Source organism: Halichoerus grypus, chromosome 7, assembly GCF_964656455.1.
Source record: "Halichoerus grypus chromosome 7, mHalGry1.hap1.1, whole genome shotgun sequence".
Lineage (NCBI taxonomy): Eukaryota > Metazoa > Chordata > Mammalia > Carnivora > Phocidae > Halichoerus > Halichoerus grypus.
The window spans coordinates 5,229,979-5,247,683 of record NC_135718.1 but is presented as its reverse complement, the minus strand read 5'-3'; the positions used below and the strand labels follow the sequence as shown (position 1 = coordinate 5,247,683).

The window sequence follows — 17,705 nt, the reverse complement described above, 5'->3', positions numbered from 1 at the left end:
ACATGCCATTTCCATAAAGTAGACTCCCAAGTTCAAATACGCCTGATTAACTAGTGAAGAACAGTTGAAATGCCTGTGTGTGTTTGCCACGTTAGGATAAAGCATGTTTTCCTGCATTCTCTGTGCCTTCCTCATTGTACGCTCATTAAACATGTGTGGTGTGCAATCATGTGTTTTAATTAAGTTGAGTCTTACTTTGTACCTCAGTTCTTTGTTCTGAAGAACCAGCACTCACCAGACTCTTTCTCTGTGGTGCTCCTATCATGGTACCCTCCAGGAAATGGGACTGGCTTGAAGCATCGATGTTTGGGCTAATGGCAGCTGATCTGCCTCGTATTTGATTCCCAAAAGGCCCACCTTTTGCAGAATTCTTTACTGTAAAGAACAAAGTACTAGTGTGTTAGTATCAGAAGGTTCTTACTGTATAGGAGAGTCATTATCATGAGGCTTCAGGTAAAAACAATAAAACAAGTTCTTTTTTCTTCTTCACTAGAGCCGCCTTTTTTTCTATGTTCCTAATAATCCCTGAACTTTTCAGGCCAAACAGAGGGTGTTTATTTGGGGAGGAGACAATGGGGAAGATCAAGGAGAGAACTACAGGATGCACGGAGGTCTGGGATCTGTGATGTGGCTGAGTCCTTGATGTCAAGCAGGAATCGATACTCCTCTCTAGTCCTGTTTAAGCCTCCACTTCATCTGTACTGTGATAAAATTGTGGCTTCAGGCAGCAAGTCCTGATCAAGGTCAGGCAGCTCTGTGCCGGTGTGAGGCTCCTCCCTGGGTCTCCCCAGACCCCTTGCCTTCTGCCTCACGGGGGCCACAGTCAGCTGCCTACCACGGCCGCAGCAGAACCCTGAGTGCCCAGTGTGGACCGGATGCCGGCAGCCCCTGTTGCCAGCCGTCAGATGAGTGTGTCCGCCCCTTGGCTTGCGTGGCCAAGAGCCCAGCCTGTGTCTTAGCAACCTGCTGGTCAGCCTCTGCTGACCTATGAAGCCCTCCCCAGCTCCAGTGTAGCACTAATACCCCAGTGATTCATGTGCACATAGCACATTCATGCCATTAGAACATCAACACCAGGCATTGTTCTAGGAGAGACCCAGAGACACAAAAGTTCTTTCTATCACACAGCTTAAATAATTATAGGATCCTAGTAATAGTGGAAGACTTGGGGATTCTTCCCTGGGAAAGCATTGTCTGAGCATGTATTTTAAAGGGATCCTAGGGCACCTGGGTGGCTCAGTCAGTTAAGTGTCTACCTTCAGCTCAGGTCATGATCCCAGGGTCCTAGGATTGAGCCCCATGTTGGGCTCCCTGCTCAGCGGGGAGTCTGCTTCTCCCTTTTCCTCAGCCCTCCCCCTGCCCCTGCTTATGCATGCTCTCTCTTAAATAAACACTTAAAATCTTTAAAAAATAAAATAAGGGGATCCTAGAGACCCCTGCCTACATGCAGGGTGTTCTTGCTTTCTGAACCCCAAATTTAGCTGTTGTTTCCCTCAATTCCTCCTATACCTGTCTTCTTTCAGTTTGGTGTGGTTGTCTTCCGCTCTGTGGGAATAACTCTCTCACCGGCCTCCTTCCTCCCTGCCCCAAGTCGATGGGTAATTTTGGGGCCCCTGCAACATGGTGGTCAACTATGGAGAATCCCATAGAGAGGTGGCCCTGAATCCTGCCAGGGATGGGGGGCTGGGCAGCAAGGATGGGCACTCAGATCCGTCATTAGCGAGGTGGTTATTTCCAGCCTCATCACCCATGAGGTTCATGACCCTTGTGAAAACAGCCTGGAGATTTGTACCTCTCCAGAATTTAGAGTTTTTCCCAAAACTCCAAAGAGACAGAGTTTGGGTCCAAGAGACAGTTCTAGGGATCCTTTCCCACCGCTGTGCTCTGGAAATCTGATCAGAAGCTTTGGGGTGTTCAAGGAGAAGGCCTGGAGATGGACCTTCTTGAGATGTCTGCTGGTGTTTTAGGGACATTGTCTCTCCTGCGTTTTATATTTTTTCCAACCGAAGTGAGATATTTCACTAGATCCATCAAGGAATGGCAGTGAAGTGGCCCCTTGGATGTTTTGCGATTGCAGGGAACTCTTTGCTGGCAAGTAAAATGCCATCTGTTCTTTTCCAGGAACCACCGAGCTATTTTAGATGTTACTTGTTCGTGGAGATGAAGTTTGAGACACTTTTTCATGTTCCGTCGTCTTTCTTTCTCTGGTTCTTGCTCCTGCTATCAGAATATACACGTTTAGGCTCCATTAACCAGGGAAGGAAATGAAAGATTCCCCCTGTGGCAGGGGATCACTAGACATCTCCAGAGGTCCAGGGATGGCAATTCTTAAATGAAATCAGGCTTCAAAGGCTTAGGGTAACTTAACTATCTGATGATGCTCTCTCACCGATTTACGTACTACTGATGCTCATTTTTAAAATGAAATATCCGCCATGCCGATTATTTACGCTTCCTGTGTTTAATTATAGTTTGAAAATGAGATCATCACCAAACTGGATCATGAAGTGGAAGGAGGCAGAGGAGATGAACAGTACAAAGTGTTATTTGATAAAATGTAAGTGTTGATTAACAGTAGGAATTATGTCAGAATAGAGACAGAGAGACTGTAATTAGACTACAATGAACTTTGTAGCCCAGAAATAATTAAAATGTGTTAATAATGGAAAATATTTTAAATTGCACCTCAGTCAACTTTCTTTTTCTGAGCGTGATTAACAAGGTGTGCATAATTATTTTTCAGCCTCTTGGAGCACTGCAGGAAGCACAAATACCTCGCCAAAACAGGAGAAACTTTCGTCAAACTCGTTGTGCGCCTGATGGAAAGACTTCTGGATTATAGAACCATCATGCATGATGAGAACAAAGAAAATCGCATGAGCTGCACTGTCAATGTGCTGGTGAGTGAAATGCAAGTTAATTAAATTTCCAATCTTCACAGTGAGCCAGAAACCGAACCAGGAAGTTCAAAAGCCTCCTGGCAGCTGACCTCGGAACTTTCCAAGGCAGAACGCAGCCTCCTTTGCTCGTTTCCTTGTGTGTTGTGGGGAAGGACAAAGGAAGAAGAGTTTTGCAGTTCTGCCGTAAACAAGTCTTCAAAATCATCTCCCCTGTGGGGGTTTCCAGGTTCTTCTTCCTGGGGCTGAGAATGATGAGCCATCCTATTTGTTCGCCAGGGTAGCACCATCGTTGATGAGAGGTCTCTGCTGCTTCATCGTTAGGAGGTTGCAGACATGTCCTGTAGTGGGTTGAGTGGTGGCCCCCAAGAGATAGCTCCAGCTCCCAATCCTCAGAACCTGTGAATGTGACTGTACTTGGACAAAAAGGTTCCTTGCAGATGTGATTGAGTTAAGGGTGTCGAGAGGCGATTGTCCTGAATTATTCTCCAGGTGGGCCCTAACTCCAATAACAGTAACAAGTGTCCTTACAAGAGACAGGAAAGGAGACACACAGAAGACCATGTGAAGGTGCAGGCAGAGACTGGAGTGATGTGACCACCAGCCAAGGGGCACTTGGAGCCACCAAAAGTGAGGAGGGGCCGGTAGGATTCTCGCCTGGAGCCTTGAGAGGGATTGTGGCCCTGCTGAGGCCTAGATTTCAAGTCCTGGCCTCCAGAGCTCTGAGAGAATACATATCGTTGTAAGCCACCAGGGTTACGGTGATTTGTTGTAGCAGCCACGAGGAGCTAGCTCATGGCCTCGTGGAGAGCAGGGGGCTTGGGTAAACGTGGCCGCTGCCATCCACAGGCCTCTTGCACACCTCCTGTCACTGAGACATGGCCAGGTCCTGTGGACACCCCCTTCCTGGTGTAGTTGTGGTGCAGAGATCGGGGCAGGGCGCTTTCAGGAAGCTTGACAAACTCAGCTGCAGGGAGTGGCTGGCCGGTCTCGTCACTGTCAGGAGCCATGTGACTCCCACATCTGCCTTCAGAGCTCTCTTCCTCTCTCTGTGTCATCCTCCTCGGTCACTCCCAGAAGGAGCCAGAAAAGCAGACTCTTGGTGCTGAGAGGGTTTGCCTCAATTGCCCCTGCCTGTCCCAAGGCAAGAATTCGAGGAAACACTATTCCTGCTTCGTGCTACCTACTTCACTTCTCTGGAGTTTGTATGTCGTCATCGGGTCATTAGATGACACGTAGATGCCCTGCCTTCACTTCCATACCCCACCCCCCAACTGGAACGGACCTGTAGGCACTTTGAACTCATGGAAATGGACTTTTGTGCCAAGAGGAATAGGACCCATCATTCAGTCTTTAGAAAACCACTAGAGATGCAATAGGTTTAAAAGCAAAAGGGGATATTTTCACCTCCCATCCAGTGTATTGTCGATACTGCGTTTGTGCTTTGCATGAGGAGTTGGCGACTGAAAGCTCATGAGCCGCCTCAGCACCTGCCTTCTGTGGATTGGCAGCCTGTTTTGACGAATGATAAAAAACTTCTATAGCAGGTTTTCTTTTCCCTAAACATCTAAATATGGGGGACTTCTGGTTTCCAGTTTAAAAGGAGCTTGGACTCTTCGCCATAAGAAAGAAGCTGGAAAACCAAAAATCAACAACTCTTCTTAGATCCATCTTCTCAGATCTACAGGGAAAACTGCTCCCCCCAGAATTGGAGAGACAAAAGGATCCAGTGAATCACAGCTTACTTTCCTACTATGGACATACTTCTCTAGTGCTCCCTCGGATTTTTAAGGGGATCTAAGAAGCTGATTTGTGTCCAGAGGGAAGAATTATTAATATGTTTATTCACTTTCCAACTTTGATGTTTGAGAATATTGTTTTTTTTAAGCAAGATCTCTCATGCTCACCAGGACGTGAAACCTAGTGGAGATGTGCTCTCAATGTGGCCTTTTATCATCAGAACCCAGGGTCGGAAAATCAGCTCTTGAAAGGCCACCTGCAGTCGCGGTTTCTGATGTTAAACTGTGTTCCTCCGTCATACGGAGGCTCACTCAGTACCTACCTACTGTTACTGCAGTTGGTACTAGCCAGGCTCTGACCAAGAAACACGCCCAGGATTCCTGAAATTACCTGACATCGTTAACATCTTTGAACTTGGAACATCCCAGATCAGTCCACGAAGAGTCAGGAGTTCCATTCTTAACCATTTCCTGGGGATCATAAGATGGATCCCAGCCTTTCACAGGCCTTTCGTTTAAAAAGTAAGATAGATCTATGGATTAAAGAGAAACAAGAAAACCGGGTTTGTAGAGACCGATGTTCTGCCTCTTAATATTCACTCCCAACTCACGTTTAGTCATATAAATAAAAACATAAATATATTTTTAATCTCCCGGTCCATTTTCACCTTTTCTCCTGGTACTTTTCTTACGAAACAAATAGAGTTTCATAGAGATGAATATGTATATCCATCTCTAGATGAATATAGATGTATAAGCATACATTAGTGATGTATAAAATGCACTCTATTTATCACTAACCTTGAAATCCTAAAGTTAAAAAATAGAATCAAGAACATAGGATTTATTGATGCCCTTTAAGCCCATTGCCAAATTTCCTTTAGAACCAGTGCTCTTGTTTTTTTTTTTTTAAAAAAATGGAATCGCTGAACATTCTAAGTTGTGTGGGTTCACTAACGTGTTACTGTTCCTTGCATTTAAAACAATTTTTTTAATAATTGACGAGCAGTCACTGTGCAGTGACCTAAGTCCCCTACACATACCCATCCCTGAAGCACGTCTGCACTACATTGGATCATGGTTGCCCCTGGACAGAATGCACATTTGTAATGAAGTAGAATTTCGTTGTCCCCTCACAGTCGTGCAGTCTTTCATGACTGGTTGGTAATTTTGTGTGTCACCACTTTTTTCTACGCAGTCATCAAGATAGCCCTCTCTCGAAATCCAAATCAAAACCTCAATGAGATACCACCTCACACCAGTCAGAATGGCTAAAATTAACAAGTCAGGAAATGACAGATGTTGGCGGGGATGCGGAGAAAGGGGAACCCTCCTACACTGTTGGTGGGAATGCAAGCTGGTGCAGCCACTCTGGAAAACAGTATGGAGGTTCCTCAAAAAGTTGAAAATAGAGCTACCATATGATCCAGCAATTGCACTCCTGGGTATTTACCCCAAAGATACAAAAGTAGGGACCCGAAAGGGTACGTGCACCCCGATGTTTATAGCAGCAATGTCCACAATAGCCAAACTGTGGAAAGAGCCAAGATGTCCATCAACAGATGAATGGATAAAGAAGAAGTGGTATATATATATACAATGGAATATTATGCAGCCATCAAAAGGAACGAGATCTTGCCATTTGCAACGACGTGGATGGAACTGGAGGGTATTATGCTGAGCGAAATAAGTCAAACAGAGAAAGACATGTATCATATGACCTCACTGATATGAGGAATTCTTAATCTCAGGAAACAAACTGAGGGTTGCTGGAGTGGGGGGTGGGGTGGGAGGGATGGGGTGACTGGGTGATGGACACTGGGGAGGGTATGTGTTCTGGTAAGCGCTGTGAATTGTGCAAGACTGTTGAATCTCAGATCTGTACCTCTGAAACAAATAATGCAATATATGTTAAGAAAGAAAAAAAGAAGAAGAAGAATGTAGCAGGAGGGGAAGAATGAAGGGGGAGAAATCGGAGGGGGAGAAGAACCATGAGAGACGATGGACTCTGAAAAACAAACTGAGGGTTCTAGAGGGGAGGGGGGTGGGAGGATGGGTTAGCCTGGTGATGGGTATTGAGGAGGGCACGTTCTGCATGGAGCACTGGGTGTTATGCACAAACAATGAATCATGGAACACTATATCTAAAACTAATGATGTAATGTATGGGGATTAACATAACAATAAAAAAATTAAAAAAAAAAAAGATAGCCCTCTCTCAGACGTGATAGACTCCTTGTTATTTTTTAGACATCAGTTACTTTTTTCATGGCCCCTTTACAAGGCTAATTAAGGTGGTTCTCACGAGAATTCTAAAAATCTCAGTACTTGTTGTCGTCATGAAGGAATACAGATCTGGAGTATAAGGCAAATGTGTAAGTTCTGGAAGATTGGTGCTTTGTGGTGCATTAGCATCGGGGGTCCAGTCCAGAAAGGGTTGCAGAGATCCGCAGAGCTTGAGCCTGGCACAGACTCAGCACTGGTGCAGAAGGGACTTCAGAAGGGGGGATGATGGGGAGGGGGAGGGGTGCTGCCTGCAGAGCCCAGAAGTGGGGCGCCAAGAGCAGTGTGAACTTTTACGTAAGAAACCCACAGTTTTATATAGAAACTGGGGTTTGAGATGAGCGTCCTTCAGTTGTAGAGGTGTTTTGAAGTCCTAGGAAGGGAACAGAACTAAGCACAGGCAGGAAATAGAAGACATTTCCATATCCATGAGAGAGGAATAAAGGTCGCATGATATCCTCATTGCGAAATTATAAAGGAGAATGATCAAAAGCTTGGGGAAAGATTAAAAATACCAGTGCAAAATAGGATGGTATAAAATCGTAGCCTGTAAATACTGGTGAGTTAGAGCTGGAAGTGAAGGGCTCATCCTCTCCCTTTGATGCGGATTCTCTTTGTTACGTCCCTCTGAGTTGTCGGCTGAAAATATCCTCATTACTGAACCATAGCATATGAACCAGAGGAGATTAAAATCTCAGATGCAGCAAAATATGAAAATCTTGGAGCATTTTTCTAAAGGTGCCCCCTCTTACTTTCCATATTTGTTTATCACTTCTTTTCAGAGAGATCAATTTCAGAAGCAGTATCTTTTTTTGCTCATGAAATTAAACAACTTCTTCCATCTTAGGGGATAATTGGAGTCCTTTATAATGATCTCAGGCCCTAATCCTAGAGTCCTCACGTTGTACTCAGGTGCTAAATTTCACACTGAAAGTGGCTGTGGTGGTTCCTGCCATACCTTTGGCCTGGTTAGGTGAGCGTTCTGCACCTTTTTGGGGCCCTGCATATGGTAAAGATTTTAAAGTGTTTATAGAGATGTTTACATTAAGAAATACAATTTTTTTCTTTTTTTAAAAAAAAGATTTTATTTATTTATTTGAGAGAGAGAGAACACAGCAGAGAGAGAGGGAGAAGCAGACTCCCCGCTGAGCAGGGAGCCCAATGTGGGGCTCGATCCCAGGACCCTGAGATCATGACCTGAGCCCAAGGCAGACGCTTAACTGAGCCACCTGGGCACCCCAAGAAATACAATTTTTATAGGAATTTTCATGTTCACCCAGAAGATATTTTACAGTATGTAGAAAGAGCCCATTGCTTATAACCTGCTAATTAATTTTTCTTCGTCAGAGAGCGTTGAAGTACAGAAGGTGCTTTCAAGTGGCAACCAGTTCCATGGTTTACTGTGGTTCGCAAGGTCGGTCTGTCTGGAACAGCACTGTCCAATAGAAATTTCTGTGATGAGGGAAATGTTCTCTGTCTGCACAGTTTGGTACAGTAACACTAGCCCCACGTGGCTACTGAGTGCTCAGGGTATGGCAAGTGTAACAGAGGGAGCATGGAAGCACATTAAAATGAATGAATGTAAAATGAATTACATGACAGTCCAAAACCTTTGGGATGCAGCAAAGGCGGCCCTAAGAGGGAAGTATATAGCAATACAGGCCTTCCTCAAGAAGCAAGAAAAGTCTCAAATACACAACCTAACCCTACACCTAAAGGAGCTGGAAAAAGAACAGCAAATAAAGCCTAAGTCCAGTAGAAGAAGGGAAATAATAAAAATTAGAGCAGAAATCAATGATGTAGAAATTAAAAAACAAAACAAAACAGTAGAACAGATCAACAAAACTGGGAACTGATTCTTTGAAAGAATTAACAAGATTGATAAACCCCTAGCCAAACTTATCAAAAAGAAAAGAGAAAGGACCCAAATAAATAAAATCATGAATGAAAGAGGAGAGATCATAACCAATACTGCAGAAATACAAACAATTTTAAGAGAATACTATGAGCAATCGTATGCCAACAAATTAGGCAATCTGGAAAAAATGGATAAATTCCTAGAAATGTATAAACTCCCAAGACTGAAACAGGAAGAAATAGAAAATCTAAACAGACCCATAACCAGCAAAGAAATTGAAGCAGTAATAAAAGATCTCCCAACAAACAAGAGTCCAGGGCCAGATGGCTTCCCAGGGGAAGCGAATGTTTAACTTTATTTAATTTTTTTTAAAGACTTATTTATTTATTTGAGAGAGAGAGGAGAGCAGTGGGGAGGGGCAGAGGGAGAGGGAGAGAGAGAATCAGAGAATCTCAAACAGACTCCCTGCTGAGCGGGGAGCGCGACACAGGGCTGGATCCCACGACCCTGAGATCATGACCTGAGCCCAAGTCAAGAGTTGGATGCTTAACTGACTGAGCCAACCAGGTGGCCCTAACTTTATTTAATTTTAATTACATTTACATTTGCATACATGTGGCTATGGCTACTGTATTGGACACCTCAGGTCTAGAATCCCATATTGCCTTCTTGCAGCTCTAGCCAAGGCTGGGCCCAGCATGTTTTAAATCATGTTGATGATGTTTATTCCCAAATTCGGGATCTTTCATGTTTTTTTCATCTTCTAATGACTTTACAATGGTAAGAATGGCTAAGGCGTCATATCTTTGGGGTAATACCTTCATTTAGCTAAAGACTGGTGACTTTCAAATGACAAAAGTAGGTTTTGGTCCTCACAGTGTAGGAATGGAATCATTAGCGTCGCACCCTACTCCCCCCCCAAAAAAAGGCGAAGACCAGTGTAAGACTTCTTTGTACTTTATGTAAATTTATGGTTCTAAACCAAAGAGCTGGGTCCCTTTGGCTGTGCTGGACACCAGTGGAAGAACCGTGAGTGTTTAGTGCTCATGTGACACCTTTTGTAAAATAGGTTTCTTAAAACAGTGTTGTGGTTTATTTTTCAGAATTTCTACAAAGAAATTGAAAGAGAAGAAATGTATATAAGGTATGTAGGCATCCCGCTTGTCCGTGCCCTCTGTGCTTTTATGATAATTGCTGTTTGTCAAGTGCATGCTAACAACTGTTTTATGGCAACAGGGGTTTATCTTGTAGGAATCATGAATCCTAGAAGTTCAGTTTGGTGTATTCTGACTCCTTGTGCAGATGCCAACACAGACATTTCGGGGGTCATATTTAGCCAGCTTAGAGTAAAGCCATAAATTATTATTTCACAGGGTTTTTGTATCTCTTGACTGACTCATGTGGCGCTTTGGAAAAGAGACAACAGCATAATTTTCATGTTTTGCAGTAAACCATATGATCAAATGAGAAATCAGTTTTAATTTTATCAGAAATAGACAACAGTATAATTTTTCAGTCTATTCTTCCTTTAACTGACACTATATTCTGATGTTTTATATTATCTGCTGGATTTTTCTCCTTCATTTGCCTTTTTTTCTAGAGGGGTGGGGTGTGATGGACCCCTCTCTTGGTCACTTCTAGGGGCCAGTGTCAGTATTTAGCAAGATTATAACTTAGCAGAATAGAATAAGGGTATGTCCGTGTGGCTTAGTGTTTAATGTGGCTTAGTGTTTACATCAAGCATGATTTTCTAACTTGATTTCTAAGAATTTTTTTTGTTTCTCCTTTATAAAAATATATCACATAAACTTAATAAACTTTTGCAAAAGCAACCAGATTCTTTTATCCAAAATGTAGTTTACTGTATATTAAAAAGCAACCTTTATATCTTTATGGCAGAGAAATTCTTTTGATCACATTCACCGTGATCATTGGAGCTCTTTATTTTTATGGATTTGTATTTTTATGGATTTTTGAGGGTGTGTGCATTTGGATTCCATAGAAATGTGAGAAATCACACGCAAACTTCATGATCTCATTTCAAATATAAGAAGAAAACTCTGGAAAAGATGAAAAGGAGTGAGAGACCCTTGAAGTACAATTCTGCATTCTTGGGCTGTCTTCATTTTCAACCTGAAAAGGGAGGACTTAAAATTTTTTTACAGAATATTATTGTATATTACTCTTGTTGGTTTTCCTTAGTGCTTTCTGCACTGGAAGCGTTCGAGGCATTGGGAATTGTGAACATTATGAAGAGAAAGTATAGATACAATTTACTGTTGAAGGTAGATTTCAGATCTTGCAGTCCTCAACACAAATGATTTGTTGACGTCTTAAGAATGTCGCTGTGTTTCCTTGTCTCAGGTACCTGTACAAGTTGTGTGACCTGCACAGAGAGTGTGACAACTACACGGAGGCGGCCTACACCTTGCTTCTCCACGCAAAGCTTCTGAAGGTAATAGAAATTAATAGAAATCACTACATACCTTCATGATTCTGTTGTTATAAATTCTAAGATGATTTAAAATTTTATTTTTCCATGATAAATTTTAATAAACCTATAATTTAAGATCTTACTGATTTTGACTAAATGCAGTGACATAAACGAAGACATTTAGAAGGTACTTTGATGACAGACTTTGCCCTACTGAATGCAGATTTAACAAGATGTCCTAGCAGATCATCACCAAGCATCATAAACACCCATCACTGAGCTGTTGTCTAGCCATGAGTTAGAGATTCTACAGATCCTTAACTTATTCATGCCAGCAAGACTCAGTAGTAGAGGAGAATGTCATCAATAAGAAGGAATTTCTGAGGTAGATAGCTAAGAGATAGGATGAAACATATCCCTGATTATCTTAGCAAAGAGTTCACATTGAGATCTTGTATTAGTCCATCAGTTCAGGTGAGATCTCCCACCTGATTCTCCTGGAGTGTTGCTCCTGAGCACAGGTCTGGCATGACAACTTTCAGCTCCAGTGATTCTTTTGTTATGCACATATCTTTTGACATTGGCTTGTTTGTTTGTTTGCAGTAATACATCAATGTTCTTCCCTCATATCCAATTCTAGCCCAGTTAATCATACAGAGTAGACCCTCAGTAAGTAATTGGGTGGATGGATGGATGGATGTTTGGGTGGTTGGATGGTTGGATGGATTGAAGAATGGAGGTGGGTGTGTGGATGGATGGATAGATAGATGGATGGTTGGATGAATGGATGGATGGAAGTGTGGATGGCTAGATGGATAGATGTGTGGATGGATAGATGCATGGAAGGAAGGATGGAAGTGTGGGTAGGTAGGTGGATAGAAGGGTGGATGGATGAATGGATGGATGAGTGGATGGGTAAATAGATTGATCCAAATGTATAGGTAGGTAGCTAAGTGGCAGATGGATGAATGAGTGGATGGATGAAGGAGATGCTACACAACCTCTAGTTTTACGTTTTAAAACCTTAGCTAATCATAGATCATCTTTCCCATTACATCCTTATAAAAAATTGAAAAATTATAAACTGGATAAATACAAACAGTTAGGAGAATTAGAATTTAGTTGAGTGACCCAACATAAAGACCATTCATTCAAGGAGTCCTGTTTTCAAAATCAGGCCAGCCCCTCGAGCACCAAAAACCCGAAAAGATTACATTAAAATGGGCATTAAGCAATGTCTGTGGGTGATGACAAGCATTAAGGAGGACACTGTGTTTGGAGTGAAACTCCAGCAAGAATCTTCCAGCCTTTGGCCCAACCCCAAAATCTCCAGCATCTCTTGATGCTACAAATCTACACAGGAGTGTGGTATAGAGACACTGGAGTGTGGACATTTATCTTTGCCTGAAAACAAAAGGGTCCATTACAAAGAAAACAGGAGGAGGCTCCATCTGGGAGCCTCATCAGTAGTCATCAATAGACCCCCTTTGGCTTCACACCAGTAAAGCTCTCCCAAGGAATGTGATTTAGGATGATAGAGATTTCCGTTGGTACACCTGACACCAGCCGTATCACTAGGAATTCTAACGGTCTTCATTTGCTAGAAACCCAAATTTCGGTAATAAGGCATTCTCGCAAATACGAAGGTATTTATTTTCACCAGGGAAATTGGAATGGGGTTGACAAAGTGCTCACTTACCCTCACTCATAGTACACAAACATTTATTGAGCACAGATGGGTTCGTCACGGACCATACGAGGGCATTTCACATCCCAAACCGTAGGCCTGGATGCATTATCTTTTCCGCTGGGACTCTGGATTTTCCAGTTAAGTGCCAAATGCTCTGTAATTTCTCTCCATATATTTTACACCGTGACGTTTCACAATTTTCCCTAAATATGCTTTGATATTGCATTCAGCAATAGTGAACTAGTGAACTCATGCTGGTTAATCAACTTACAAAAGGCATTATTTGTATTGTTATGAAAATTGTTCTTTAACGTGACAAATATATTCTTGTCCATTAACTAAAAATTTTTAAATATAATCTTTTTTGGTTATTTTGTCAAAAACAAGAGCGATAAAACCGTTAGCCTTGAGCCCTAGTAATCAAGTGAAATCATGTGAGTGTTTAATTGGAAGGTGTAGAAGGACCTTTACTCCCTTGTTCAATGTTTTTCTAAGTGATTTTAAACTGCAAGGAAGTTATTCAAGATCGGAACTTTCTTATTTATTTTATTGTAGTTACATGCCAGAATCACCTAAAAGTTTACATTTATCCCCCGTGAAGGTAGAAATCTAGCTATGCCATGAGAACTCCATAATTAATCATTTCATAACAACTGGTTGTAGTCAGGATACGCAAGTCTAATTTTAAGGCAAAGCTTAAAGGTGTGACTGATATGTGAGATCCGTGTATCTTCTTCGCTGTTGAGTAAAATGTTGAGCATCTCAGGACAGAGGCCAGCACCCCGGGATGCCTCACTTGAGACAGCCCCAAATCGCCTGGCTCATAATTCACCTTAGGAGTTACAAGACGTTATCAGCACTTGACGGTTCTGTGCTTTCCAGAACCTGCTGGGTTTCTCTTCTGTATGAATCCAGGCCCAGCTTTGCCTCCCTCTAGTCTTTCTTTCCTCGTGGGGGTTCTGCACAGAGGTTCTACTCTCATTTCCAGGCCCCAGCAGCCCCTAGTGTCCCTGGGACCTTGGCAAGCATGCATGCAGAGCATGCGGGGCTCACTCTGGTGCCTTCTGACCAAGGGTGGGCCACTGGTGACACTGGACACACCCTCACCTGACATGTCTCATGCTTGGCTTTTGTCTCAGTGGTCGGAGGATGTGTGCGCGGCCCACCTCACCCAGCGGGATGGGTACCAGGCGACAACACAGGGCCAGCTGAAGGAACAGCTCTACCAGGAAATCATCCACTACTTCGACAAAGGCAAGGTAAAAAAAAAAAAAAAAAGTCGTTTTTTTTTTTTTCCTGTGTTTTCCTCTTTATGCGTACCTTCCTATAGCACACATTTTGTAGCACACAATGTTTGTAGAACCAGACATTTGTTAACAGATTGTATATTGGAAGGTTTTATGCATGGTCCACCCATTGGCACTTCTAAGTAGAAATCCTACCAAAAAAAACCCTGCAGTTCTTCCCTTTATACGTGCTCTGAAAGTAAAGACTAAAAAGCACAAGTATTTTACTAGTCCTTGCCGGAGAGAACCATGTCTGGGACCCTGATTTGGAGGCACTTCTGAGCACTTAGAACGAATGGATTCCTTTGACAGTTTGCATTTTTCTATGACCCCTGAGAAATGAGTCCTGTGGTAGGATCAGTCATGCTCCATTTTGGCGGATTCTAGATTAATTGGCTCCCACAAATTATTTATTCCATTGACTCCAAGGGAAGGAAACCTGCCATCATTTTAATCAGCCAGTAATAGATCTCATCAGTGTAGTTTGTGTGATTCACATAAGCTGTAACTATTCGGGGGAAAAAAAAAGGAGCTACTTGAGCTTTGGAAGTTTTGAAAATCTGCCACCAAAGGGACTTCGGACCTCCTTCTGTGACTTCATCAGGATTCATAGCTCATCTTGGTTACCTGCTTTTTCTTTCTCACTCAGAGGAAGGTGACCAGAGAATCCGTGGAGGTACCGTGTGAGTCTCCTAGGGCTTCTGTAATAAAACACTACCAACCGAGTGGCCTTAAATGACAGAAATGGGTTCTCCCCCCATCCTAGAGGCTCTAAGCTGGACACGAACATGTCGGCAGGGCCGTGCTCTCTGTGTCAGAATGACGAAAGGGAGAATCTGTTCCGTGCCTTGCTCTTAGTTCCTGGGGTTGCTGGCCACCCTCGGCGTCCCATGGCTCTACCTTTGACAGCACATGGCACCCGCCCTGTGTGTGTCTCCGTGTCCAGATTTCCCTCTGCCAAGCCCACCGGTCATTGGATTTACCACCCAATCCGGTATGACCTCTTCTTCACTGATCACATCCAAAGACCCTATTTCCAAATAAGGTCATATTCACAGAAACCAGGGATTTTGAGGGGTTGGGGGGTTGGGACTCACACACACACAATTCTACCCAAAACAACACTTACAGCAGGAAAGGATGATGGCCACCTCTTTCTATGGCTGTCAGTACAGATCAAACCCTAGTGAAAAGATAATGTGTGTTTTATTCTTTCCCTACTGTCCTTGTCACGGGGACAAAAAATCAAACTATTCAGAATAGCATGGAGATTGCCCAGAGGCCACTTGGAAATGTTCTACAGATTACACCTGGTCCTGTAGTGGAACAGAACATATTTCTTCATAGCAATGAGACACTTTCACAATTAAGGCCAATTACTAAAATTTTATTAGTTTAGCGGGGGGAACCCTATTTCTCAGCAAAGTGCTAGAGGAAATGGGGCTGATTCAGCCATTCCTTGCCCTGATGACTTCCTGGCTTGCTGTGTTCTGGGCTATGGGGCGGGCAGAGCGGGAGGGGGACTGGGGAGGGCCAGATGTCATCGGGGCTGAAGGAACGTGTGCCTTTGCTTGTGGCCATTCTGGGCTCTCACCGTGGCGATGTGTCCTCCGACAGCATCGGTCCCTGAGACTTCTCCCACCACGTCACCCTCGTTCCCTCCCTCACACCCTGTATTCTGGCCACGTCGCCCAAATGTGGGGGGCCTCACACGCGTCAGCCCTTCCTGCCTCTGCCCAGCAGGCTTCTGCTGTTCCTGCCCTTGGCTGGTTTCTTCCCATCTTAGCTTGAATGTCACCTCTCCTCTGACGCCCGTGGTGTCTTCTCCTCCTCTACAGCACTCTACAGTTTGCAGCGATAGGTTTGCATGTGTAGGTCCTCAGCAGGTCTCTCAATAGTCTCTCAGCGCCATGAACGTAGTAGCCACACATTTTCTTCCCACCGAGTGTCTAATTCTCAAAATGATGCCTGGCACATAACCTGGTGGGCATTTGTTGGAGGAACGGAGAAATCAGCAGAAGAGTGAATGAATACTCAGCATTTGAGAGTGACTTCTGATAGTTGGAAATGTTCATCTATAACAGGACAGTGGCCTTCAATAAATAATAAATCAAAGAAGAGAGTCCTTTTCATTCTTAGCAAAGGTAGCCTCGTATGGGGGGGGGGGGAAGGAATGTGTTCAGTTTAGAATAGAGGGGTTCTCAACCGGGACCCTCAGGAGACATTTGAGGTTGGCATGACTGGGGGCGTGGACAGCCCTGGCATCTAGTGGGTGAAGGTCAGGGATGCTGCTGAACATCCTAGAACGACGTACGGACACACAACAAAGAATTCTCCAGCCCAGAATGTCAATATTGCCAAGGTTGAGAAATCCTGGTTTTGAAAAAGCTCAAGTGACAAAGTATTAGAGACAGAGAAGCAGAGGGACCATTCTCATGTGTTCCTATTTTCTGGAGGAGACACAGAGGTGGTTATGGTAAAGTGAACCAGCTGGCTAACCTGGAGTCCGGAAGAGTGTACTTGTTAATCACAGTTTGGGAGGCTTGTCTCCACAGTAGCTGTTAGACTTGTCTTGGCAAAACAGAGTGAAAAGCCCTTCCTGAGGATTTGTCACTTTTCCACAAGAATGTTCAAAGAACCAAAGTCCCCTCATCCGTCGAAAGCTCACTTTGAGAATGAGCACAGGTGAGGGAGAAAATTCATCAGATGAGATCTGAAGTACCCGGGTGATTAGCTTCAATGCACAAAAACTCATTCTGACATCAACAAACATGACATTTCCTGGGAAGAAGAGAACAGAAGCAAGTATTGCTCATCACCTCCATCAGTCCCGATGGGCAGGAATATGCTGGAGTTTCAGCCTCCCGAAGTCTCAGTGGCTCTGGGCCACCCGGAGGTATTTTTTTTTTTTTTTTTTAAAGATTTTATTTATTTATTTGAGACAGAATGAGAGAGAGAGAGAGCACATGAGAGGGGGGAGGGTCAGAGGCAGAAGCAGACTCCCCGCTGAGCAGAGAGCCCGATGTGGGACTCGATCCCGGGACTCCAGGATCATGACCTGAGCCGAAGGCAGTCGCTTAACCAACTGAGCCACCCAGATGCCCCACCCGGAGGTATTTTTCACTCATGCCACCAGTCCGTCCTGCTGTCCCAGAGCCCAGATGGGCATGGGTTCCGCCACAAAGGAATGCAGCCATGAAGGGACAGCGAGTCACCAGCCTGGCCCTTGCACGCACTGTCCAGAAATGACCCATGCATTTCTGCTCATGCCGTTGGCTAAAGCAAGTCACGGGGCCACAGTGGGCCCCAGGGGGTAGAAGTGCCCAGAAGGGGAGGCAGACGGACAGCATCTCCCTCTCTGAGGGCATTTAAGTAGACATGTGAGTCGGGCTTCTAACGGAGGGCTCTCAAGACACGTGGAAATTACCTAAGTAGGTCTATATTCTAGAAAAGATGATATTCACACAAATCCTCCAGCTCTAGTACAGCTTCCCACAACTGGACATGTGAAAATAGAG

General features: G+C 43.9%; 1 protein-coding gene across 4 annotated transcripts in view; it reads left to right on the top strand.

Annotated features, from left to right (window-relative positions):
* The window catches only part of DOCK1 (dedicator of cytokinesis 1), a 490,705-nt gene that overhangs the window by 424,634 nt on the left and 48,366 nt on the right, over window positions 1-17,705 (top strand). For all 4 annotated transcript variants that reach the window (XM_078076968.1, XM_078076967.1, XM_078076970.1 and 1 more), the window contains exons 34-38: window positions 2,472-2,557; window positions 2,744-2,900; window positions 9,881-9,921; window positions 11,142-11,232; window positions 14,041-14,160. In XM_078076968.1, the coding sequence (XP_077933094.1) occupies window positions 2,472-2,557; window positions 2,744-2,900; window positions 9,881-9,921; window positions 11,142-11,232; window positions 14,041-14,160 (495 nt within the window). The remainder of the gene's footprint in view (window positions 1-2,471; window positions 2,558-2,743; window positions 2,901-9,880; window positions 9,922-11,141; window positions 11,233-14,040; window positions 14,161-17,705) is intronic.